Consider the following 22,423-nt stretch of genomic DNA (forward strand, 5'->3'; position numbering starts at 1 on the left):
GCCGCCCTTCTATGCCGAAGCTACGCTCTCCCCCGCAGCTACGTGGGAATAGCATCGTGGTTTTCTGGATGCTCTGAATGATCCGACCTGCAATTGCTCGGGCATTGGCCTTGAATACTCCCATCGCCGTTCGACCCTTTTCCCACACTGCTACCGCCGCCATGAAGCACCATTTGATGGTCGGGACGTGGACCGCCCCCGGGCGCATCTACACCGTCCAATTCGACGACGAGGCTCTCACCCTTGAGCTGGTCCAGACCACCCAGATTCCCGAGGCCGAGCCCATCTCATGGATGACCTTTTCCCACGACAAGAAGACGATCTACGGTGCGGCTATGAAAAAATGGAACAGCTTCGCCGTCAACAGCCCCACCGACATCGTTCACCAGGCCTCTCACCCGGTTGCGGGACATCGTAAGTGCAGAGGGAAGAACTGGCCCGACTTCGCCCATTCGCCCGAATTGTTTCGCGCTGACTCGGTCTCCTTTTTCGCACCAGCTTTGGCCGCCAGCGCCGAAACCAACACCCGTGCCATCTTTGTACTTGCGGCTCACAAGCCTCCCTACAACGTGTACGGCAACCCCTTCTACAAGCATGCTGGATTCGGCAACGTCTTCTCCGTGAAGCCCGACGGTGCTCTCGATACCAATGTTCAGAACTACGAATACCAAGAGAACACAGGCATTCACGGCATGGTGTTCGACCCGACTGAGACCTACCTGTACTCGGCGGATCTGCAGGCCAACAAGATTTGGACACACAAGAAGGACGCGGAGACCGGTCAATTGACTCTGGTCGACTGTCTCGAGGCTCCCGCCCCCGGTGATCACCCGCGCTGGGTCGAAATGCACCCCACTGGCAAATACTTGTACGCTCTGATGGAGGCGGGCAACCGCCTAGCTGTCTATGTGATCGACGAGCGCACTCACAAGCCGGTCTTCACCCATATCACCTATCCGTTGCTCCCCTCTGGTAAGTGTACGTGCTCGCGATACATGTCCTCGGAAGCTAATATATGCAATGCTTGTAGGACTCCCCCCCCGTAATAAGTACCGTGGAGATGTGACATTCACCACCAAGAGCGGCGAGTACCTTTTCGCAACCACCCGGTCCAATCATTTCGATGTGACAGGCTACATCACTGCTTTCAAGCTAGGACCCAGCGGTGAAATCGAGCGTCAGCTCTTCATTAACCCCACTTCTACCAGCGGTGGTCACTCCAACGCTGTCAGCCCATGCGACTTCAGCGACGAATGGGTAGCTCTCTGCGACGATCAGCTGGGCTTTGTCGAGATGTACCGCTGGCGCGACGAGACCCTGGCTCGCGTAGCCCGTGTGGACATTCCGGAGCAGGGCTTTGGCATGAACGCGATCTGGTATGATTAAATGACCACAAAGATGGTATTTGGATGTACCAAGACCCATGTAGATACGACGTGAATGGAACCAAAAATATGCCGAATATAGTAATAGTGATCTTGATGGTAGAAGCAATAATAGTAGTAGCAATAGTAGAAGTCATCGTAGGATTAATAGTGATAGTCAGAGTTTATAGTCATAGTTATGATGATAGTATCAGTGACACTTATGGTGTAGCCAAAGTTCAAATGCGGAGAATTAAAGAGGGAGCTTCGGCAGTGAAGATCGGTTGCGCTCAGCTTTCTTCCGGTGAGGGGCAACTGCCCACTGCCGGAACCACTTCGTCATGGATCAAGTGTATAATGGGCTGAAGTCCTACCTCGTCTTCACTCTGGATGTGAATCGCTGAACTCTCCTTCCACGCCTCCTGATCAAATCCACCATGCCTACCCCCGGTCTCCTTTACGTGACGATGCAGCCCAAGGGCTCGCTGCCGGACACCCAGTTCCACGACTGGTACAACACCGAGCATGGCCCTCTGCGACTGCGTCTGCCCTTCATCAGTAACGGATTTCGCTTCCGCGCGACCGACGGTGAGCAGCCCGAGTACGTCGCGCTGTACGATATCACCGACATGGACGAGTTGACCCGCAAGACCTACCTGGACCTGCGAACGGATCTGATCAAGACTGAGCGCGAAAAGAAAACCATGGCCCAGATTGATGTCGGCCGCTTGCTGTATGACCTGGTGGCTGAACGAAGCTCCCCCGACTATCGCCCGCTTGAAGATCGAGCCGATACCGATGCCGAGACCCGCGGAAGCGTCATGGTTGCCGTGACCACTACCACACACCCCGATCCCGAGAAGCAGGCCGAGTATGAACGCTGGTATCGCGAGGAACACTTCGAGATGCTCTCTCGCGTGCCTGGCTGGCGTCGTAGCCGTCTATTCGTCACCGCTGCCATTGACTCCGGCGCTCCGCGCGAGACCCTGGCCCTCCACGAATATGCCCCCGCCAACGGCCTAGGTGGGGAGGCCCATCAGGCCGCTATGAAAACTCCCTGGGCCGACCGCCTCATGACCAATGTGGTGGCCTCCAAGCGTCGCCGGGTTTACCAATGGTACTACACCTTTGGTCCCGCGCCCCGCGAGCTTTCTTCCCTGGCCGCACCCGACGTCGTTGGGCCCTGGTCGTCAAATGACGGCCGTACGCGCACCTTCCCTCGCCCACACGACCGGCAGTCGAGTCCTTTGTGACCACCAAGGATGGCGTCGAGATCCCGTACCGCTTGGAGGGAAGCACCGACCCCACCGCTCCCGTGGTGGTGCTCAGCAACTCAATCTTAGTCGACTGGCACATTTGGGACCGCTTTGTCGACTCTTTCCTCTCACGCAAGGAGAATCAACGGTACCGTGTTGTGCGATACTTGACTCGCGGCCGTCGCTCGGCAAGCGGTGAGCAGCCCGTCAGTGTGGACGTGCTAGCATCCGACCTGGCCACTCTGCTCGAGGCACTTCGCGTGCCGCCCAAGGGCGCCCGCTTGATCGGTGTTAGTCTGGGTGGTGTCACCGTTCTCAACACTTCTCTTCTGTTCCCCGAGCGCGTGGGAGCATTCATCGCTTGCGACACCAACTCGTCTGCCCCGGAATCGAACCGCAAGGCCTGGGCTGATCGTGTCGCTATTTGTGAGCAGGAGGGCTCCGTGGACCCAGAGACTAATGAGCCTATTGTCGGCGAGCAGCTGGCTGAGGCGACTACGCGACGCTGGTTCGTCCCGGAGTCGTACGAGACCCAGCCCGACGTGCTAGCAACGGTCAAGGAGGCGGTGCGGACCAACAGCCTAAAGGGCTTCGCACACAGTGTACAGGCTCTCTGTGCCTACGACATCCGTGACCGCATGGCTAATGCCACTGTGCCTGGCTTATTCGTTGCCGGTGCAAATGACGGCGTTCTGCCTCAGACCATGCAGAAGATGGCGGCCGATTTGCGTGGTGGTGCCGAGCTGAAGATCATCGACAAGGCGGGCCACCTGCCTATGGTGGAGCAGCCGGAAGCTTTTTGCAGAGGTTGTCACCGAGTTCCTGAGCAAAATCGATGGTTAGAATACTTGTACGCTACGGATCTTTAGAACATTTCAGACGGTACATAGTTAGCGAAAATGAATGATGTTTCATGACCCTTGATTTGACCCCTGGGTTGCAAGGTCAAGAAGTTCTCTAGAGTTATCTTCCCCGGCACAGTTGGGGGGAAGAACTGACGCCACTATCACAGGATCTCTCGTTGGCCCCCGGAGGGAACGGAAAAGATCGCCATACTCAATTCCAAAGTCTTTTGTATTCTTTGGTGCAGAGGGGCATCAATCCATACAGCCCGATGCACTGTGCATACTCAGGGTTAAGACCCTCGTCGTCTCTTCTGATGAGTTGTTCCCGAGACAGTACGATTCGTGTAAGCTGCCCGGCACCGATTGCCCTATTTGCCCGGATGAGCATGGGTTCGTGACAGCTGCACCTCGATCAGCCAGCCCGCTTGCAAATGCATCCTTGACAGCAAACATCATTCGTTGTGTGCCAATGGATGTCCGTTGGCTTCCTGTGGCGACGCCTGAGGAGCCTTTGCGCCGTACCAGGCAGATCCCAATTGATTGCCCTCGTTCAGCAGAGACACGCTCGCCCTCACCGAGGCGCTGTGGATGGACAAAGTACCTAGGACATTTAACAGCTCGGTCTTCCCAGTCACCGAAAACGTCGCAAGTTTCGTCAATGTCACTGAAGGCAAACCTCCATGGCTCCTATTCTTTTAGACTCCCAGCCGGCTCCATTCCCCGTGGCCATTTCTGATTCACCTCCACTAGACTTGCCTCGGTCAGTTACGGACCTAGTCCTTTCCGAGCGTCCACGGCGGATCCCCAACCTGGTCGAACATCTCAATGCACCACCGGCTGTCCAAGATGACCCTTCAGACATCCAACTTCAGCGTCTTTTTCATTTGGCCTGGCTAGTTGCAATTCGTGCCTTTGTCGCATCTACCACCCTATATATCGGAGAAAGTTACCACCAGGGATACAGCTTTGTCGGGGAGACACATGGGAATATCCCATTGCCCACCGGACAACTCCATCTTGACACCCAAGCTACCGTTCTGGAGCTCTTCCAGCAACTGGTCGGCGGTCTCGAGCTCGTCTCAAAGGAGAATACTTCTACTGGTGTGCCTACAAGTAACGATAAGGGTTCCAAGTTCGATTGCACAATCGTCTATCAGAGTCAACCAGTAGAACATCATGGCTCGGGTACCCGTTCATGTATGGACACTGACCAGATCTGCTGTTCAACGATCGTTGAGTCGTCCAGACTGGAGCCTTCACACAGCGGACTTCTTCTGTATGTCACAAAGATGCCAGACAATCGATTCCGCGCTCAACTCGATGCGGATTCGAATGGTATTAGCAGGGCCCTTGCAACAAGCCTCCTTCACACTTTCAACCAGGCGCTATCGTCCGTTGTCAACAAGCCCACCCAAGTAGTCGGCCTTATCGACCTATGCTCTCCTCACGACAATTCTCTTATTAGAGATTTCACTAGACCACTTGCTCCGGCGCAGGATGTCCTCCTCCACGATCTCTGTCTACGGCACGTGGATACCACCCCCGATGCACCAGCGGTCCGTTCATGGGATGGCGATCTGACTTATCGTGAACTGAGTGAGTGGGCCTCTCGACTAGCACACTGGCTGATTGGACAGGGAGTTGGTCCTGGGATATTTGTTGCGTGCACTTTTTACAAATCGACATGGGCAATTGTCGCTCGCCTGGCAATTTTGATTGCCGGCGGTGCATACCTCTGTGTTGATGCGCATGATCCTCCATCTTACTGAGAGTCGGTGTTGCAGCGAACCCATATCCAGATCGTGTTAACGTCCGTTGGCTTCGGACCCAAGTTCGCTGATCTAGTGAAAACCAGTTTCGAAGTCGACGAGTCTTCACTTGAACAATTGCCACCGACAGTAGGAGTTCCCCGCGTCAGCGTCTTGCCCACGGATCCCTGCACTGTACTCTTTACGTCTGGAAGTACTGGTAATCCGAAAGGGATTATTCAAGAGCACCGCAGTTATGCATCTGCTTTGACCGATTATATCCGAGTGATGAACATGGGTCCTCATTCCCGACTGTTTCAGTTCGATGCATATGCCTTCGATATTAGCAACAACGACTTTCTGGCACCTCTTATCGCCGGAGGCTGCTGCTGTGTTCCCACAACGTCGCTGACTATGGACGCATTGATGAATGATTTAAATGAGCTAGAAGCCAACTTCATGTTTGTCACTCCATCTGTTGCCATCGATATCGACCCCGATCGTGTACCGACATTGAAGACCATGTGTGTTGGTGGAGAGCCAGTGTCGGACGCTGTCATGGCTAAATGGCTCCACCGGGTGCGTCTTGTAAATCAATATGGTATGGGTGAAGTGGCCTCCCTTTGCGCCTATAATCCCAATCTTCGGATAGGCCAAGGGGCTGTCGTGGGTTACCCTGCGAGTGGAGCTATTTGGATTGTTAATCCCGATGCCCTTGATCAGCTTATGCCTGTAGGCGCGATCGGAGAGCTCGTGATAGAAGGCCCTCATGTCTCTCGAGGATATCTAGATCACTTGTCAGGCATATCCCAGAGCTATCTGGATGAGCCACCAGCCTGGGCAAAGCAGCTGCATCCCGAACGGCCGACTCACCGAGCATATCGCTCTGGCGATCTAGGTCGATACAACCATGACGGCACTATTGAGGTGATCGGTAGAAGGGATAGTATGTTGAAATTGGATGGAGCCCGGGTGGAAGCCGGTCAGATTGAATATGTCTTGCGCCGTCTGCTGGCGACTGGAGATGGAGCCGTGGTTGATCTCCTGGGTGCAATAGATGGGGTCAGTGACCCGATTCTGGCAGTGTATTTGTATCTGGCGAACAACCCGATGAACTTGGAAACGGGCTCTGTGGAAGACATGCAATTTCGACCGATCACTCATCGACATGCCGTCTCTAAATTGACTCATTCTCTCAGTGATGCGATTCGACAAGAATTGCCCCCATACTATGTACCTAGCCTCTACCTGCTTGTTGACCGCATCCCGCGAACAAAGTCAAAAAAGACTGACCGTCGCAAACTCCACACATTGGGGCAGGCCTACTACAGGGCACATCGGGAGGAACTCAGAGAGATCACGGTCTGGCCTGAGTGGGACTGAGCCGAGCTCTATGACTACGACCTCGCTCTGATCTATAAGTTGTTCTTGCTACCCTCATCATAAATTGATTGTTGTTTTGCTGCCTCACTTCTCGCATGTTGATCACGTTTCAAATGATGTGTCGTATCCCACCGAACCGAACTACTCAAGGAATTTGGTTCAAATCAGAGTTACACTGAGCTTGTGACATAGTACTATCGTGAATCACGTTGAACGACGTGGCTAGTAAACAAGAACCAATGATTGACTACTCTTCCATCTGTCCATCAACCAAACTTTACACAGGGTTTCTGAGGACTACAACAAGCGCGACTCATCTGTGAAGGGTTTGTTTCGCTACCTATATGCGCTTCCTGGACGATAGTATGTTTCGCGAGCGTTATATCCAAGGTTGCAAATGGGCTGAATCAATTCCGACCATTTATCGACTCAACAAATCCGAACTCGCATGATCCCCCGATCCACAATCCGCATCATCCATCTTCCAACTGTCACATCCCTATATCCTCAAGTCTGACATCTGAAGTCGTTCGATGCTGGCTTCTCAACATCCCAGGTTGATTGCTATCCGGCGGTTAGTATTGCATCAGCGGACGGAGTGATAGAGGGGCTAATTCACGTACCGTTGGCATACAGAGCATACGAATCAGCATTCAGGACAGCTTGGCTACTACTGAGAGATGAAGCGGCCGAGTAACCGTACCCGAGGTCCTCTGTGCCGGGGCTGTACACTCCGGGAGCATGGGTGAATTCATGGAGGGTGGTGGTCGCTTGGTCCTGCTCGTGGCAGGTACTGGCCAAGCTGGGAAGATAAGAGTAGTAGATGTCGCAGTTCGCAATCGCATTCAAGGAGGGCAGGGTGTAGGCCAGCACGTTTGTCTCGCAATATCCGTATACATCGGTGCAGTAGTACGTAGTGGAGCCCGAACTAGTCGACTGAGCCTCTTTGGCTACTGCTTTCAGCCGAGCAGCCACAACCTGACGAGTCGAGCTGGAGGTCGTCTTGAAATACTCCTGGAATTTCGAGGCTGATCCGGAGAGGGCGGCTTGGGCGGCGGCATTAGCCAGAGACGCGGTATTTTTAAGTGCTCTCTCGAGAGCAGTCTTCCGCTAGAATTACTGCAGCTCTCCTTGGTTCGGCGAGCCAAAGGGTTGATTGCCTTGGTGACTCGAGATGCCATAATGGCATCCACTTCGAGCTTGAGCTCATTCGAGTGGTACGGCAGGTATCCAGAGACGGAACCGTTGTTCACCAGAGGCACCAAGCCGTTGGAACGCACCAGCATAGGTCCACCATGGGAAAGATCACTGGTCGCAGCAACATCAAATTCATCTTCCACAGTTTCTCCCACTGCAAGGGTCGTAAGGGCCTCCGGCGTAAGGCCCTCGAGTTTGAGACGGCGCTTGATGCCCTCAAAGGCGACCTCAGCGTCTGCATGGGAAATTAGCATTACACTCAGTTCTAGCGGGACGGGAAAAGCGTACCGTCTTTGTAAACGGCGACTTTCTTCACAGGGGCGCTGTCACGGAAGAAGTTGAGGTGCACAAAGGTCACCTCCTCGTTCCCGGCGTTCTTCACCACGGCTTTGATGCGAGTGTGGTCCACTTGCCTGAGGGTGACATCCAGACCGGACGCCTGGTTACTTTCCACCGGCACAGCGCATGCGTACTGTGCGAGGGCCAGTAGGACTGTAGAGAAGGCAGTAAAATGCATGATGAACTGGAGCAATTCAATTGGAATCGAGGAATCGAAAGATTTCAGAGATCGATTGTGATCGTACTTGATTGATGATGACTCTGAACCTTGGAATCTTGCGTCCTTCTCGGTGGGCAACATACCGCGCTTTATAGATGATTCAAGCGTCTTGATATCGAAGTATACTTCCCGTTCTAGAGATGTACCGGTAGATCTCCCGGCCCAAACTGATCGCCAACCCAGATAACTGAGTCGAGAAGGTAGTATCGTGCTGCTGCAAGCCAGTCTCGCTCTAACCTATCCATTTCTCCTTATCAGTATCGATCTTGGAAGATCGTTGAATCCCATCTCTTCACTGGTCGTAGATATCTTCGAGGAGCCCGGAGGAGGCCTGAAGCACACGGAAAGTTCCTGGACAGGAAATGGCTACCCTTTCTTGGCCCGACGGAGGCCCGTGTCTTCTATGGTAATCTGATATCTGTGATGATCACCGAATGGTGCCGATCACTCTTTGTGTTTTGATAAAGTGACTTGTTTCATTTGCTGGCCTTGGCTTAGCAAAATGAAGGTCTAGCCATTTGAAAGTATTGATTGCCTGCAACCGGTTATAGCCAAGTACAGCGAATATAGTCTGAGCAACAAATTGGGAAATCGACTTACATAGACCTGATTGTCTAAAAGAGAGCGGGCAAGTTTCGACTGCACGTTTCTACTTCCGTGATAATTGAATTAGATGTCTGCAAAGAAAATGCCAAGGCCGTGAACCCTGCAGCATCGTCGGACTCCGGCGCCAAGATACAACCCAAGCCTGTCTAAGCCTCTTCAAGTCTTGCACTTGGCGTCCACTTTGGTGATTGGGTCACTTGACGGTTCGGAGATTGCACTTAACCTGGATCTATGCCAAGCCAGAGAGGGGAGGGTTGCACCGGGGACAACGCGGAGTCAAGGCTTGTTGAACAGCTTGAGCTGAGGTAATGATTAGTAGAACACGGAAACCGCGGTCATTGACCTTTCATCATGAAGGTGTCTCTCCCCCGTTTCTTCAATCCACGTAACCTACTCTGTAGGCTGTTGCAGTGTGGTGACCGTCAGGCTTTGCTTCCCGCTTGAGTTCTTCATCATTTCCCCTCTTTGAACTGTTCACCCTCTCGCGTCGGGATGCAGTCTCTTTCCAGTCTTCAAATCAACCTAGCTTCCCAGTCATTGGCGACTGAGACGCTTTCGCCTCCTGTCGTACCTATCACGGTTTCAATCTACAACCCTGCCGAGTCACCGATCACCGTGCTTAAATGGGGCTCGCCCATTGATGCTCGTGCCGGTGTCCTAGGTGTCTTTGATGTCTGTGATACTGGAAGCGGGGAGCCCATACCACTTGACATCATCAGGATATCACGGAAGCTCCCGCCCTCGTTGGAAGACTTAGTGGAGATCTCTGGCGGTCAAACTATGCATTTTACGGTTAATCTACCTGGAGTCCATTTCCACAAGGGGCATGAGTACTCCGTGAGTGCAGCCGGTACTTGGCATGCTGTATGGGAACAGCCGCGGTCAGATGTGACTGCATCCCAACTGACGGATTTGGGAAGTGCAAATCGCGGGGAATTTCACTCCAATATTGCTTTTGTGAAACTTGAATGATCGGGTTATTTTTTACTTCGGGAGGGGGGGAAATTGGTCATTTTGCTTGGAAACCGACTGCCGGATTGTACCTTCAAGTCGAGCCTGATATAGCCGCAAAGGCTTCACCTGTATTGTCCACTTGAGTAGCAGCAGCTTCCATATATCCCCACAACCGAGCTTTCGGAGTTCCTAGCCACGAAAATCAGTATCAATGGTGTGAAACGCCAAGAAGTCGGAAGGCTTGCTCTGGGCGTAAATGGGTCCGGAGTATGCCAATGCCGTGGCATTCTTCCTCATTTCCCTTTTTGAGATGGAGGGCGTCGGCTAGTCCCGACCCTCGGCCTAGCGTGACCCTGGCATCAAAAAGAGGGAAATGTGTTTACGCCGAGTGGGGGGCTGGCGGGCCGTTATCGTGGTCCGGTATGGCCGATCCCCGGATTGCCTCCCGGTTTCCGGCCTGAGTCCCACAGTCTAAATTCACCTCATGATGAGTCAGCAGGCCGGGGCCAACCTTCAACCTGCAACCTGAGACCGTCGTGGATCTTCTGCATGTCATACCATGGGAGTGCAAATCTTCATACTCAATACGAGCTCCGAGATATGACAAGAGAGGAGCCAGATCATTCTGGTCCCCACGCCCCTTTACTTGCCTCGACCGACACGTCTCCGGTGCAGGGCCACGATGATCAAGCTCTAGCGAGCGAGCTGAAGTATTCCGGTGGATGGTTCATATGGACCTTGACATTGTCTGCAGGTATTAGCGGGCTTCTTTTTGGTTACGAGTACGTGATTGTCTGCTCTGATTATTACTGCAGCGATTCGAAGCTGACGAATCGACTCTAACAGCACTGGTGTCATATCCTCCACTCTTGTAACAATTGGCTCAGATCTTTCCAGTCGTCCACTGAACACTCTCGATGAAAGCCTTATCACGTCCTGTACGAGCTTGTTCGCGCTGGTGGCCAGCCCCTTCACTGGGGTTTTGGCTGACAAGTGCGGCCGGCGGCGTGTGATCCTCGTTGCAGATGCCCTTTTTGCCCTGGGCGCATTAATTCAAGCCTCTACGAGTCATGTGTGGGGCATGATATTAGGGCGCAGTATTGTTGGCTTGGCGGTTGGGAGCGCTAGTGCCGTGACCCCATTGTAGGTCTCTTCTGCTGTCCACGAACACTCATCAAACATGGCGCTCATCAATCTCCTAGGTACATCTCGGAGATCGCACCGTCGCATGCAAGGGGAAGACTCGTCACAATCATGTGCCTGCTGATCACTGGAGGTCAAGTTGTAGCATATATCGTCGGTTGGCTGTTTTCCGAAACCTCCGGCGGATGGCGTTGGATTGTAGGACTCGGGGCGGCCCCGGCAGTTCTACAATTTGCCTTGATGGTCATATTGCCAGAAACACCCCGGTGGCTGGTGCAGGCAGGCTTCGAACCCCGAGCCATGAACGTCCTGGGTCAGATTTACCAAGTCTGCCCCGACCGTGACCGCGTCGTGGCTCAGGTCATGCGCAATATCAGAGGTGAAATCATCGAGGAGGCGTTGGAGACCGACCAGATTAAGGTGTCTGGTACGAAACCACAGTGGCTGCATGACGCCTCCCAGCGAGCACATGATCTCTTCCACGATGGTGGGAATAGGAGGGCCCTGATAATAGCCATGATGCTCCAAGGACTGCAGCAGCTATGTGGCTTCAACAGCCTAATGTACTTCTCAGGGATCATATTCAAATCCCTGTCGTTTTCCTCTCCGACGTTGACATCCCTGACAGTTGCGGTGACGAATTTCATATTCACCCTCCTCGCATTTTGGCTAATCGATAGAGTTGGAAGACGGCGAATTCTGCTTTACTCAATACCCGTCATGATTCTTGCGTTGGGCCTTTGTGCCATCGCGTTCTCTTCATTAGATATTCCATTTGACACTCACCCCAGACCTCATGGCGATGATAAAGACAGCCAGACTTCGCTATACGCTCTACTGATTCTGTTCTGCTTGACTGTCTACACCGCATCTTACGCCTTCGGGCTCGGCAACGTGCCGTGGCAGCAAGCAGAGTTGTTTCCTTTGAATGTTCGTTCTTTCGGATCAGGTCTCGCCACAGCGACGAATTGGGGGTCAAATTTCATTGTCGGACTCACTTTCTTACCTATGATGGTGTGGTTAACCCCCACTTGGACTTTTTTGGTCTATGCCGTGGTCTGCGCCTTTGGATGGGTGGCTATACGTGCAATCTATCCGGAGTTGAGTGGACTTGGTCTTGAGGAAGTCAAGGGCTTGTTGGCAGATGGATGGGGTGTGGAACAGAGTCTCCGGCGACAACATAGCTTCCCTGGGTAGCAATAGATAACCAGAAAGTCAAAAAGAATGGTAGCTGACATAACACTTCCAGTCCTAGTATTCTCATTTCGAAGGACTGAACATCGCCTTGAATGAAAGTCGTTCATCATTTGTATCGGCAGAAGTGCTATGGGAGAATGTCTAAAGGTCATCCTTGTAGAAGTTTATATTTCAGTGGATAGTGAGAGTGGCCGGTAGTCTCACAGGCGCAAGCACAGTAGCGTCTGTGTGGCTGGGTGTCAAAATTGCCTAAGATCAATCTTCTATATAATGGGATGCTACTAAAAGTCACTTTCTGTGGTCTCAGGGTCAATGCACGATTATTTCTGGAATTTTTCTCATCCACAATCGAGCACTGTTTTTAATTCGAGTCAAATGAGAGTATTTCCCAGGGAAGCACGAGTGTGGTCAGCTTTTCAATTTTGACCAAAGCTGTAGTTAAGCATATCCTAGAGATCACGAATTCCCGCGGCAATACTTTCTTTGAGAGGAGTCCATTCCTTCTGACCAAAGTATTCCTGCAGAAGCTTTTCGGCTTTGGGCGCCGGTACCACTTCAGTCAGGTCTTGGCCTTCGTTCGCCGGTGGATCATCGAACTTATGGTCAGGCCGAAGTCCTCGAAGAATCGAAATGACATCAGTCACGTTGAACGGAGCTGCAAACGCAAATATACGCTGCGACTTAACGCTGGGCGCAAGCAACGCAATAGCATGAAGGCGGGCGGTGTCGACAACGTCCACATAGTATTCTGAACAGTCCTTGAGTTTAGCATGGTCGCTCGAATTGACGTGGTGACTACCTCAGGATAGGTGGGGTTGGATTAGACCAAATTGACTTACGAGGTGTCAGGAATGCGAACAGTCCATTGTCGCCCTTCAGAACTTTGCGGATCAGTCCCATGGTCGATCCGCCAATGTTCTCGTGAAGAATTTCACCCGTCTGAATGCACTCTGATGTCAGCGCTTGTAACTGGGCCTGGGTATATTTCAAGACATACGTTAAAGTTGGGTAGGATCGCATTGAAAACAAACCGAGGGTTGTGTTGTTCGATCCACTTCCAAGCCGCCTGTTCACCAAGTGTCTTGGAAGCTGCGTACACGACGTAGGGTTTATTGCTAGACTTTACACTTGGATCAAATGCAGCCTTCACGGCAGCTTCATTCCAGGTACCTAAGAACAGACGTTCGTTAGTTTTCGACACTTTGCGTTGACATTGCGATCATGAGGAAAGCGCGCATGAACTTACCTTCATCGACTTGAACTCCTTCCTTGTTTGGAACAGGAATAAGCACAGCTGAAGACGAGGAGGTCAAGACAAATCTCTTGATAGAGGAGTGTCTGGATGCAGCCTCCAGGACATTTTCGACAGCTCGCACAACCCAAGGAATAACGGAATTCGGGTCATCATTGAACGAGACGTCCGAAGCCTAGTTGTAATATCGCTTTAGCTGGAATGAACCCTTGGGATGGACAAGAGGGCGACCGTTGGAAGTCACAACGTACCACGTGCACTATCCCAGATGTGCCGTCCAAACATTGATCCAGCAGCGCACTGTCATCGAAGCTAGGCAGTACGTAGGACTCGAAAACGCCCGGGCCATATTTAGTCTCGAACAAGTTGTCAAGCCACGGTTTGGGGGAACGAATAGTTCCTCGGACTCGGTACCCAAGTTGAAGTAGGGTGTTGACTACATGAGAGCCGATATATCCATTCGCTCCGGTGACAAGGACCAATGATCCCGCAGGTAGAGCAGTCAAGTTCGTCATTTTGAAAAGGGTGGTAAGAATGAGGAGAGAAGATGTGTTCCTCACTACTTTATACCCGACCGCGGATGGATGCCATGGTACGCCATGACGTCGATCCTGCCGAATTTCAGACTCAACCCCAAAATGTTCGAAATCTATATGATTCGAGGTTCCCTTTTGTCTCCTCCTTTTTTTTTTTCTCCATTTCTTATAAGGCCCGGATATACACTGTGAATCCGTGAATGGGGCTGATTTCCAATCATCTTTCCTGGTTCTATCGGAGAGTTATCGTTATCCTGCCGATTTGATTTCAAATCACTGAGGCCTTTCACCGTCTCGATCCGGAAATGATCGGCGCAACATGCCTGGCATTAAGTTGAGATGCGAGGGGCATTTCCGGGGACTCTGCAAGGAGTGGAACAGACGCCAGACGGTCCATTAAGAACGATAGTCATGTAAGGTAATGAGACTATGACACCGTAGCCCAAAACACTCGTGATCACAGACTCATTAGCTTCAGCGGTTCGATTAGCCTCTCAGGAGCCCGAGTGGCTTCCCAGGATAGTAACAGAATTACAAAGAATACCTTTCGTGGCCCACTTAGTGGGATAGCGGTTTACGCTGAACGGACCTTTTAAGCCTTTTGCAACGGAAGAAAAAAGCTGTCCAAATCTGTCAAGCACACGTGTCTCCGACGTAGCGGGGATTAAGGCGCACCATAGGCCCTTGATGAGAATCCAGAACCAGAATTTGCATTCGCCGCTGGGAGAGCCTTAATAGGGCCCAAATAGAAAGATTCCACGTGGATAGGGCTGGCGTGTGGTGCCTATTCAGCGAGAGCTTCCTCAGGCCGCTCATTCCCCTTCCCACCAGTCAGGTTGAGTGAGTAGGCCAAGATGTGTAATAGTCTGTGAGCAAGTCGGGTCGGTCGAGACCATGCTCAGTTCTATTCAATGGGCGTAATACGGTGAGGAATGGGCACTGAGCACTCAACGCAAGGGTAATGAGGAAGTACCTCACTATCCTATACATTATGCAAAGGTTGGTCCTCATCCACTAATCGACATTTGGAGGGGTTGGGCGAGGACGGAGTACGATGTTAGGGTACCTCTGTTCTCCTCACCTCCCAAGCGGCGGGTTTTCGTGAGGCGCCGGCGTGCCATCACCCATCAACGACCATTCACATAGTGCAGTGGACCGAAATCAGACCTCATATTCTTCCACTCTTGACATTGAGAATCATTGCCACCAAGCAAGCATTATCAAGGTGGTGGCCCATGGAGAGAAGGCTGATTGATGGAGACAACGCGAAGCCAGGACAGACGGTGGGCGGTGGCATAATCATGAGCGATCGCGAATTAGTGCTTCAATCTAAATCCGGCCTACATGGAGATTGTTGATCAACCCATAAATACACAGGGCTATGGCATTTCTGATCAGCCCTTCGAGCTGCTATTCTATCTCTAGATTTGGGATCAGTGCCTATCCACCGGGGAATGAATTGTTTCATACGACACTTAGACAGCTTTTTACAACTCATTTCCCCCGAGGATACCTGTTCCTAAGGAATCAATGGACCATCGATCAATCATGATCATCACGAGAGATAGTGCACCAGCCGTAAGAGATAGGTGGAGAATCGGAATCGAAATCGGGATGTGGACCACATCACCACTATTGACTGTGAAGTGTCCCCACGGGGTTGAGAAGTGGAGATCGTACACGACAACAGCTACAAATCAAGTGTCACTTCCACTGTATCATTATCATCAACCACGGAATAATGCAGATCATTTGGCAGGACTCGGACACTTACGAAGATGCGCGCATCGGGCGTGTATTCAACCATCGTCGCCCGCGCCGATTCCCCCTGGCCGTGGTCAAGGCAACCTGCGAGGAGGATATTGTTGCCGCCGTGAAGCTCGCAGTGGAGCGCAATTGTCGTGTGGCCGTTCGATCGGGTGGCCACTCGTGGGCAGCGTGGAGTGTGCGTGATAATTCCATTCTGATCGATCTCGGCAACTTCAAGCAGGTCGAAGTCGATGCAGAGAATCGGATTGCCAGAGCTACTCCCAGTATGACGGGCCGGGAGCTGAACTCGGTTCTGATCCGAGATCATCAACTCATGTTTCCCGGTGGACATTGTCCCGACGTTGGCCTGGGAGGTTTCCTCTTGCAGGGAGGTATGGGATGGAACTGTCGTGTGAGTTTCTCTTTTTTTTTCTCGCTCAATGGATCTGACTAACATGTTTGCAGAATTGGGGCTGGGCCTGCGAAAGAGTTGAAGCCGTGGACGTCGTCACGGCCGAGGGTAATCTGCTGCACTGCAACGCCGAACAAAACTCGGAGTTGTATTGGGCCGCACGAGGCGCCGGACCCGGTATGCTTTGGCTTCACACCCGATGTTTCCATGTTTCTCCTTCAAGGACTGACTGTCGTTAAGGATTCCCTGGCGTGGTGACCAAGTTCCATCTTCGCTTGAACCCATACCCCAAGAATGGTGGCTTTCGATCTTCGGGCTACATTTATCCTATTCATTGTTATCGTGAGGTATTCCGGTGGATCATTGAGCTCTCTCCCACGTTCGACAAGGACACGGAAATTGCGGCCATCTCGCATTTCCCGGAAGGTAGCAACGAAATGCGGTTCTTCGTGCTGTTTGTCACCATGAAGGACTCAGCGGAAGCCGCCGACAAGGTACTTCGTCCGGCTCAGCAAAGCCGGCCCGCGGGCACAGTCGACGAACGGTTCTCCAAAGAAGATAGTCTTGACGAGCAGTACAATAACCAGGCAGCTGCAAACCCCGAGAACCACCGTTACTGTGCCGATAACGCCTACATGGCCGATGACGCGGATGTCCCGGCGGTTTTGGAAGAGGCATTTACCACACTCCCCATCGCAAATCATTCGCATTGTGGTATGCTATGAACCCCTGTAGCCGTCGAAAGCTCCCCGATATGGCACTGAGCATGCAATCGGATCATTACTTTGCTCTGTATACCGTGTGGGAACAGGAAACCGACGATCGACGTTGCCAAGGCTGGGTCAGGAGCATCATGGAAAAAGTCGAACGGCATTCGGTCGGCGCCTACCTTGGGGATTCTGATTTCCAAGTGCGCAAGACGAAGTTCTGGGCCGACGAGAATGCGAAGCGCTTGATGGAGATCCGACGTCGGTGGGATCCAACGGGGAGAATCTGTGGATACTTGGATCAAGGAGACGTATCCGGCACTCAAGGCTTAGACAATGCTCATGAGTGGTGAAGTTGTGATTGAAATTTATGAAATGGACCGTCATCGTCACACACTTATCTGGTCCAATATAAACTGTTCCATGCTCACCTCGCCGGCGATGGATTCTCCTTCACATATTATTGAAAACCCGTGTCCATGGCTCTTTGAACTCTGTCTTTCTACATCTTCCCACCTGGGCAGTGTATGAATGTCTAAATACTTTGTTGCTTTGACTAAATATTGAGCTCAAATCTTTCACATTGTCACCTGCTTGCAAGGTGCGCGAAGATGTTCTATGTCAATGATGTCACAGTATCAACAATCATCGGTTACTTCTACAAAGGCTTTTGGTAGGTTGCTGAAAGGAACTGAATCCGTTGTATTATTCAAAGGTCATCGAGGTTATCTTTGGGATATATGCATAATGCGCAAACTCATAAAACATTTCCGTTCCTCCTGGATATCATCACACGACCCTTACTCGTTGTCCCTCACGTCAATGACAGTCGTCTTGAACTTCCGGGCCGAGATCTTGCGGTTGAACAAAATGTCACTCTCACGGTATGAGCGGTGCTTGAGCTCGGGAAGATAGAAGTAGGCCAACACCCAGCAGACGCAGGCGGTACCTGCCCAGACGTAACCACACTTTCCTGCAAGGTTCCATCCCGTGGTGTTCAACATCTTGGAGGCCAGATATATCATGGGGATCTCCGCGACGTAGTAGGCGGCACGACCAACAGCTGTGCTCAGAGCACGAAGACGGACAGAGGATGTCTCGGAAATGATGGTGTAGGAGATGGGTCCGCATGTGCCGGCAAAGACGAACGAGATAAGAATTCCCAGGACGGCCTGGGCGTAGTTGGTCGCAGTGGACTGGTGGACAGAGGCGCAGATGCCGAGAATGATGAGCAGGGTGATGTTGGTGGCTGTGCCCCAGAGATAGATGGTTCGACGACCGAACCACGCAGATAGACCCCATGAGCCGGCGTTGGCCACAAATTGAAGACAGGAGTTGATCAGATTGAGCTGGAAGGCCTTGTCGGGAGAGATACCGGCTTCTATGTGGGGGTCAGTCATACGTTCCGCACACGTTATGTGGGGGGGGGGAGGGGCAAGCTACTCACGCTCAAAGAAGAAAGTGGCCTGGTTGGCAATCAGATTTCCAGCAAAGTTCTGCGACGCGTACATTAGGCAGGTGATGGTCGTGCGCCGCAGATCGGTTCCCTTGAGAAGGTCGAGGAGGTTCGGAGCGCCGCCCATCTGGGCCTCAATCTCGACCGTTCGCTCCATCATAGCAAGTGATTGGTGGGCATGGTCTTCATTTTTCTCACCGAGGCGCCTGATGGAGCGAAGGGCCTCCTCTTTGCGGCCTCGACGAATCAACCACCACGGAGATTCAGGAGCGAGGAAGATGAGAATCAACAGAGGTGTCTAACACAGTCAGCTCTGGATCATAAATCCGGAAACGAGATACATACGGGGAAGAGCCACTGCAAGGCCAGAGGAGCGCGCCAAGCCCATTCGGAGTTTTGCTTGTTGTAGCCGAGGGTGGCAGCGGCGACAATGATCGAACCGATTGACCAACTCATCTGCAGAGTAGCCGTGCAGGCACCTCGGAGGGAGAGAGGCACAATTTCACTGGCATAAGCGGGGGGAGTTTGCAATGAAGAAACCCCACGGAACACCTTCCAATGCCTGACCGACCGTCAGGAGAGCGAGAGAGTTGGCAAAGAAGGAAATGAAAATGGTGGCGTTCATGAGAACAAGTGCCAAGATGGTAGTCCAGCGGTAACCAAGACGGTTGGTGACGGGACCGGCCAAGAACACACCGACGAAAGCACCACATTGCCCGGATTGGAAGAGGGCACTCTGCCATTTAGTTGGGATTGAATATGTATCAGGACCGGTCTTGACACCGTACACTTGTTGAAACTTGGTCAATGCAACAAAGTTACCGTTCAGGAACATATCGAACGATTCCATGACCTGTTTGGCATGAGCTTGTCTGCAAAGGAAATAACTCAAGAGATGAAACTCACGATGGTAAAGCACATGGTGAATGCCCAGAAACAAGCCCATGGGTGTTGCTTCGCAGCCTGCCACACCCCCATCTGGTGCTCTCGATTCTCACCGTCGAAAGCATCGTTCATGAGATCCGCGTTCACCAAAACCTCGGAATGCAGCACGTCGGCCTTTTCGACCTGAGGGTCCTTATCGGCCGGGTATGACCCATCCTTTTCGTCCTTGATATCCGACATTTTCGGAATTCTCGATGATCAGTGAGAGGAAAAGTGAAAGGCAAGGAGGCCGAGTGCCAAGGGGGGTGGGGGTCTTATATCCTTTGCCGCATCTGCATCTCCCCGTCCACCTTTGTTGTCCCATAGCACCGCGTGCAGTGGCGATCTGATGGGAAGGGGGATGACCTCCGCCGGGATTTTTCCCGTTTCAACGCCGAAAGCGAACGCGGCGATTGCAACGGGTTGAACATGGCGTTGTTCACCTCGGACCCTATTGGACTGGAGGCTCGGATCTGACCAGACAAGGCTAGCCACTACCGAGGGCTGGGAGGGAAAATTCGCTGACCGAAGTTGGTGGCGTCGGTTCAACTTTGCAGGGGTGTCTCGTCCGCTGGGTAGCAACGGACTGTGCGGGCTGGTTAAATTCGAATTGGGGGGGAAAATGCGGGGGCCCCGGACAAGCTTTGGCTGGTAGCTCCCAGACATTGAGATTGACGTGGATCCCTAAGAGAAACAGTCAAGACTCGCGGCCATATGGGACATAGGGTCTTGAGGCTCTCACAGAACAGGACCAGAGAACTTGGGCCCCGATCTGACCGTGTCACGCAGCTGGGTCAGGTGCATCGATCATAATTAGCCCAGGTTTGGGACTCAAAACAGAGTCGCCTCGATCTTGTGCTGCGTCGGTTTATTGGTGGAATCCGAGATGCAAGCCCGATCCCCCTTCGGAGACTAGTGTGAACGCCGCTGGGAATTCCGGGGAGGGACGAGATGTGGAGATGGAAAACGGGGAAGGTTACATTCCGCCTCTGGATTGACGCTTACCTGGAGCTCACATTGAGCTTACATTTAGCTTACTCTTGGCTGAGACTTGGCTTGGATTTAGCGTGACTGGATTGGGCATTCGGCTTGTTTCCAGCTTGGCTCAAGCAAAAATTTAGCCGGTTTCCTCGCACTCGCAGTCAAACCGGGCCAATTCTTGAAGACAGCGACAGTCCCACACTGGATGTCTCTGGGTTTTGTTGCCGTTTTCATGCGGGAGAATGGCCTAATTCGGGTTCTTTTCCATCTCTACCTTATCGCGATCCATCTTCGCTTAGTCCGCGTCCACTGTCTTGTCCGGGAGCCGTCCCACCTGCATGACAAGAAGACCCAACGGGGTCTGTCGGAAGAGTCTCCCTCGAGGGAGGAATCCTGGCTTTGCACAAAGGGGGAATGCATTCATCGACATGCTACATTTCCCCCTTCGCTAGATGTCGAGATCTGGGGCTCAGATCTGGACCTGTAGATAGTGAATTCTAGACCGTAAGGGGGTGAAATATAGCGCGTAGATTGAGGACAGTAATTCGTCAGTGAAAGATCAAACTCCATCTACTTGTACTACACGGGAAAAGCTTGGTACGATCCCATGCAGCAACAATGATCCAGAATCATCCTCTTATGCTCAGGTGCATGATTTCCAGATGGGAGAACGATATCAAGATCTTGCGACGTAAACAATCCACATGCATGGTAGATTGAGTGCGCTTACGCTTGGATCTCTGCTTTCATGGCCACCACTTCGCCCGGTGCGACGATCTCGACCTTGGCGACATCTCCATCCTCCTGTAGCACAATCTGATACTCCTCTCCTGCATACAGCGGGCTCGTCGCACGGTAAGAGATGCGCTGCGGGATGATCGTCGTCGGGTCTGCACTCGTCCGGCTTCGAATGTCCCTCCACAGGTCGAGGACAGAGATCAGGTTCAGAGGGCCATGAACCACAATGTCCCGATGTCCCTCCACATCACGCGCCCAGGGAAGAGAGTAGTGGATTTTGTGAGGGTTGAAGGTGAGGGCCGAAAATCGGAAGAGCGTGACGGGGGGTTTGCACCAGCGTGCGAGTGTGGGTGTTTCCTTCCGTAGTGGTCGATGAAGGCTTCGGAAGAGTCAGGTGGGAGGTTGAAGAAGGGGAGAGTGATGCGCTCGACAGGGCCGAGGCAGTTGGCACTGGGAGAGCTTTCCGGAAAACCCAGTTCCTGTATCCAGTCAGTCAGTCTGCAAAGGCCAATGGAAGGTAATGACAGACCTGCGATCAACGATCGAGACCCCCTGCTCGTTAGCAAATTCCTTCTCCACACCCACCACGATCATTTCCTCGCCAGTCTTCTTGACCACTTTGGGCTCGGCACTGAGGACCCGTGTGGTCTCGCTCACTTGTTGTCCGATGCGCAACGGGTTGGGCTTCTCATCGGCACCGCGTGGCCAGAGTACCTCACCACCCGCCCACATACGGCGCGTGAACGGCGCCTCGGGGTTGTATGAGGCATCCGTACCGTCGGCGCCGAGCTCTGATTCCAAAAATGCCGGCGTGAAATACGCGAGGTGGTACCCAGGCGGCACTGGCGTATGGAGCGGCGGAGTTGACGTGTTCGACAGTGATGGTGACCCGGGGAAGAGGGAAGGTCGATTCAGGGTAAGGCCGAGAAGCTGCAACTGGTTGGCATCGAGAGTCTGGGTGCGGGTTTGAGGTCCCAGCGATTGGAAGCGCGACAGGAAAGCGTCGGCTACCGTCGCAGCGGGCGTGTTAATGTGATGCGAGGTAGTGAAACGGCGAGCCGTGTTCAATGCACGCGCAGGGAGATGAGGGCGTAGCTGCGCCAATGTACACATGCTTCAAAATTCAAAACTGTTTTAAATCTGTTAAATCCCTGAAATCGAAGGCCAGACTCCCAGAGGGACTGACGCTATCTCCAATTCTTAAGACGTGGGGAAAGGGCCGAATTGCCGCAAGTCGGCTTTATGATTTATGTCATATCATTTTTGCGTTCAACTTGCAATTACACACAGTTTAATGGAACAGGCAATAGTCCAAATGATACACAAAGCGAACACTGATTTTTTTTGGTATTTAAATATCAAATGATCGAAGATTTATTTGAATTTGAAATCATCGATTAGAAGTGAGACATGGAT

General features: G+C 52.3%; 10 protein-coding genes across 10 annotated transcripts; 6 read left to right on the plus strand and 4 right to left on the minus strand.

The window, feature by feature from the left end:
• Positions 1 to 161: 161 nt before the first annotated feature.
• On the plus strand, positions 162 to 1,386 carry N7477_002025 (lactonase family protein; the record flags this gene model as incomplete). The annotated part of the gene is made up of 2 exons (XM_056963688.1): positions 162 to 972; positions 1,031 to 1,386. 2 exons carry the CDS (start codon positions 162 to 164, stop codon positions 1,384 to 1,386), a joined length of 1,167 nt encoding a protein of 388 aa, XP_056826607.1.
• Positions 1,387 to 1,801: 415 nt separating this feature from the next.
• Positions 1,802 to 3,489, plus strand: N7477_002026 (putative alpha/beta hydrolase; the record flags this gene model as incomplete). The annotated part of the gene is made up of 2 exons (XM_056963689.1): positions 1,802 to 2,567; positions 2,603 to 3,489. 2 exons carry the CDS (start codon positions 1,802 to 1,804, stop codon positions 3,487 to 3,489), a joined length of 1,653 nt encoding a protein of 550 aa, XP_056826608.1.
• A 656-nt stretch (positions 3,490 to 4,145) lies between these two features.
• On the plus strand, positions 4,146 to 6,596 carry N7477_002027 (non-ribosomal peptide synthetase; the record flags this gene model as incomplete). The annotated part of the gene is made up of 2 exons (XM_056963690.1): positions 4,146 to 5,190; positions 5,236 to 6,596. 2 exons carry the CDS (start codon positions 4,146 to 4,148, stop codon positions 6,594 to 6,596), a joined length of 2,406 nt encoding a protein of 801 aa, XP_056826609.1.
• A 615-nt stretch (positions 6,597 to 7,211) lies between these two features.
• On the minus strand, positions 7,212 to 8,310 carry mep20 (uncharacterized protein; the record flags this gene model as incomplete). The annotated part of the gene is made up of 3 exons (XM_056963691.1): positions 7,212 to 7,546; positions 7,609 to 8,028; positions 8,082 to 8,310. 3 exons carry the CDS (start codon positions 8,308 to 8,310, stop codon positions 7,212 to 7,214), a joined length of 984 nt encoding a protein of 327 aa, XP_056826610.1.
• Positions 8,311 to 9,450: 1,140 nt separating this feature from the next.
• On the plus strand, positions 9,451 to 9,930 carry N7477_002029 (uncharacterized protein; the record flags this gene model as incomplete). The annotated part of the gene is made up of 1 exon (XM_056963692.1): positions 9,451 to 9,930. One exon carries the CDS (start codon positions 9,451 to 9,453, stop codon positions 9,928 to 9,930), a length of 480 nt encoding a protein of 159 aa, XP_056826611.1.
• Positions 9,931 to 10,512: 582 nt separating this feature from the next.
• Positions 10,513 to 12,252, plus strand: N7477_002030 (putative MFS myo-inositol transporter; the record flags this gene model as incomplete). Its single annotated transcript, XM_056963693.1, has 3 exons — positions 10,513 to 10,694; positions 10,759 to 11,055; positions 11,115 to 12,252. 3 exons carry the CDS (start codon positions 10,513 to 10,515, stop codon positions 12,250 to 12,252), a joined length of 1,617 nt encoding a protein of 538 aa, XP_056826612.1.
• A 449-nt stretch (positions 12,253 to 12,701) lies between these two features.
• On the minus strand, positions 12,702 to 14,019 carry N7477_002031 (NAD dependent epimerase/dehydratase; the record flags this gene model as incomplete). The annotated part of the gene is made up of 5 exons (XM_056963694.1): positions 12,702 to 13,000; positions 13,092 to 13,227; positions 13,250 to 13,422; positions 13,499 to 13,679; positions 13,756 to 14,019. The coding sequence occupies 5 exons, from the start codon at positions 14,017 to 14,019 to the stop codon at positions 12,702 to 12,704; spliced, it is 1,053 nt and encodes a 350-aa protein (XP_056826613.1).
• Positions 14,020 to 15,781: 1,762 nt separating this feature from the next.
• N7477_002032 (FAD-binding oxidoreductase) lies at positions 15,782 to 17,261 on the plus strand (the record flags this gene model as incomplete). The annotated part of the gene is made up of 4 exons (XM_056963695.1): positions 15,782 to 16,201; positions 16,255 to 16,378; positions 16,442 to 16,915; positions 17,038 to 17,261. The coding sequence occupies 4 exons, from the start codon at positions 15,782 to 15,784 to the stop codon at positions 17,259 to 17,261; spliced, it is 1,242 nt and encodes a 413-aa protein (XP_056826614.1).
• Positions 17,262 to 17,708: 447 nt separating this feature from the next.
• On the minus strand, positions 17,709 to 19,489 carry N7477_002033 (uncharacterized protein; the record flags this gene model as incomplete). Its single annotated transcript, XM_056963696.1, is given in 5 exon segments — positions 17,709 to 18,289; positions 18,356 to 18,662; positions 18,710 to 18,916; positions 18,936 to 19,217; positions 19,271 to 19,489. The coding sequence occupies 5 exon segments, from the start codon at positions 19,487 to 19,489 to the stop codon at positions 17,709 to 17,711; spliced, it is 1,596 nt and encodes a 531-aa protein (XP_056826615.1).
• Positions 19,490 to 20,995: 1,506 nt separating this feature from the next.
• On the minus strand, positions 20,996 to 22,120 carry N7477_002034 (hydroxyacyl-thioester dehydratase HTD2; the record flags this gene model as incomplete). The annotated part of the gene is made up of 3 exons (XM_056963697.1): positions 20,996 to 21,386; positions 21,439 to 21,486; positions 21,537 to 22,120. 3 exons carry the CDS (start codon positions 22,118 to 22,120, stop codon positions 20,996 to 20,998), a joined length of 1,023 nt encoding a protein of 340 aa, XP_056826616.1.
• Positions 22,121 to 22,423: the final 303 nt, after the last annotated feature.

This window comes from Penicillium maclennaniae, assembly GCF_028827695.1.
Source record: "Penicillium maclennaniae strain IBT 15551 chromosome Unknown utg000002l:1.0-2354659.0:1.0-2356205.0, whole genome shotgun sequence".
NCBI lineage: Eukaryota > Fungi > Ascomycota > Eurotiomycetes > Eurotiales > Aspergillaceae > Penicillium > Penicillium maclennaniae.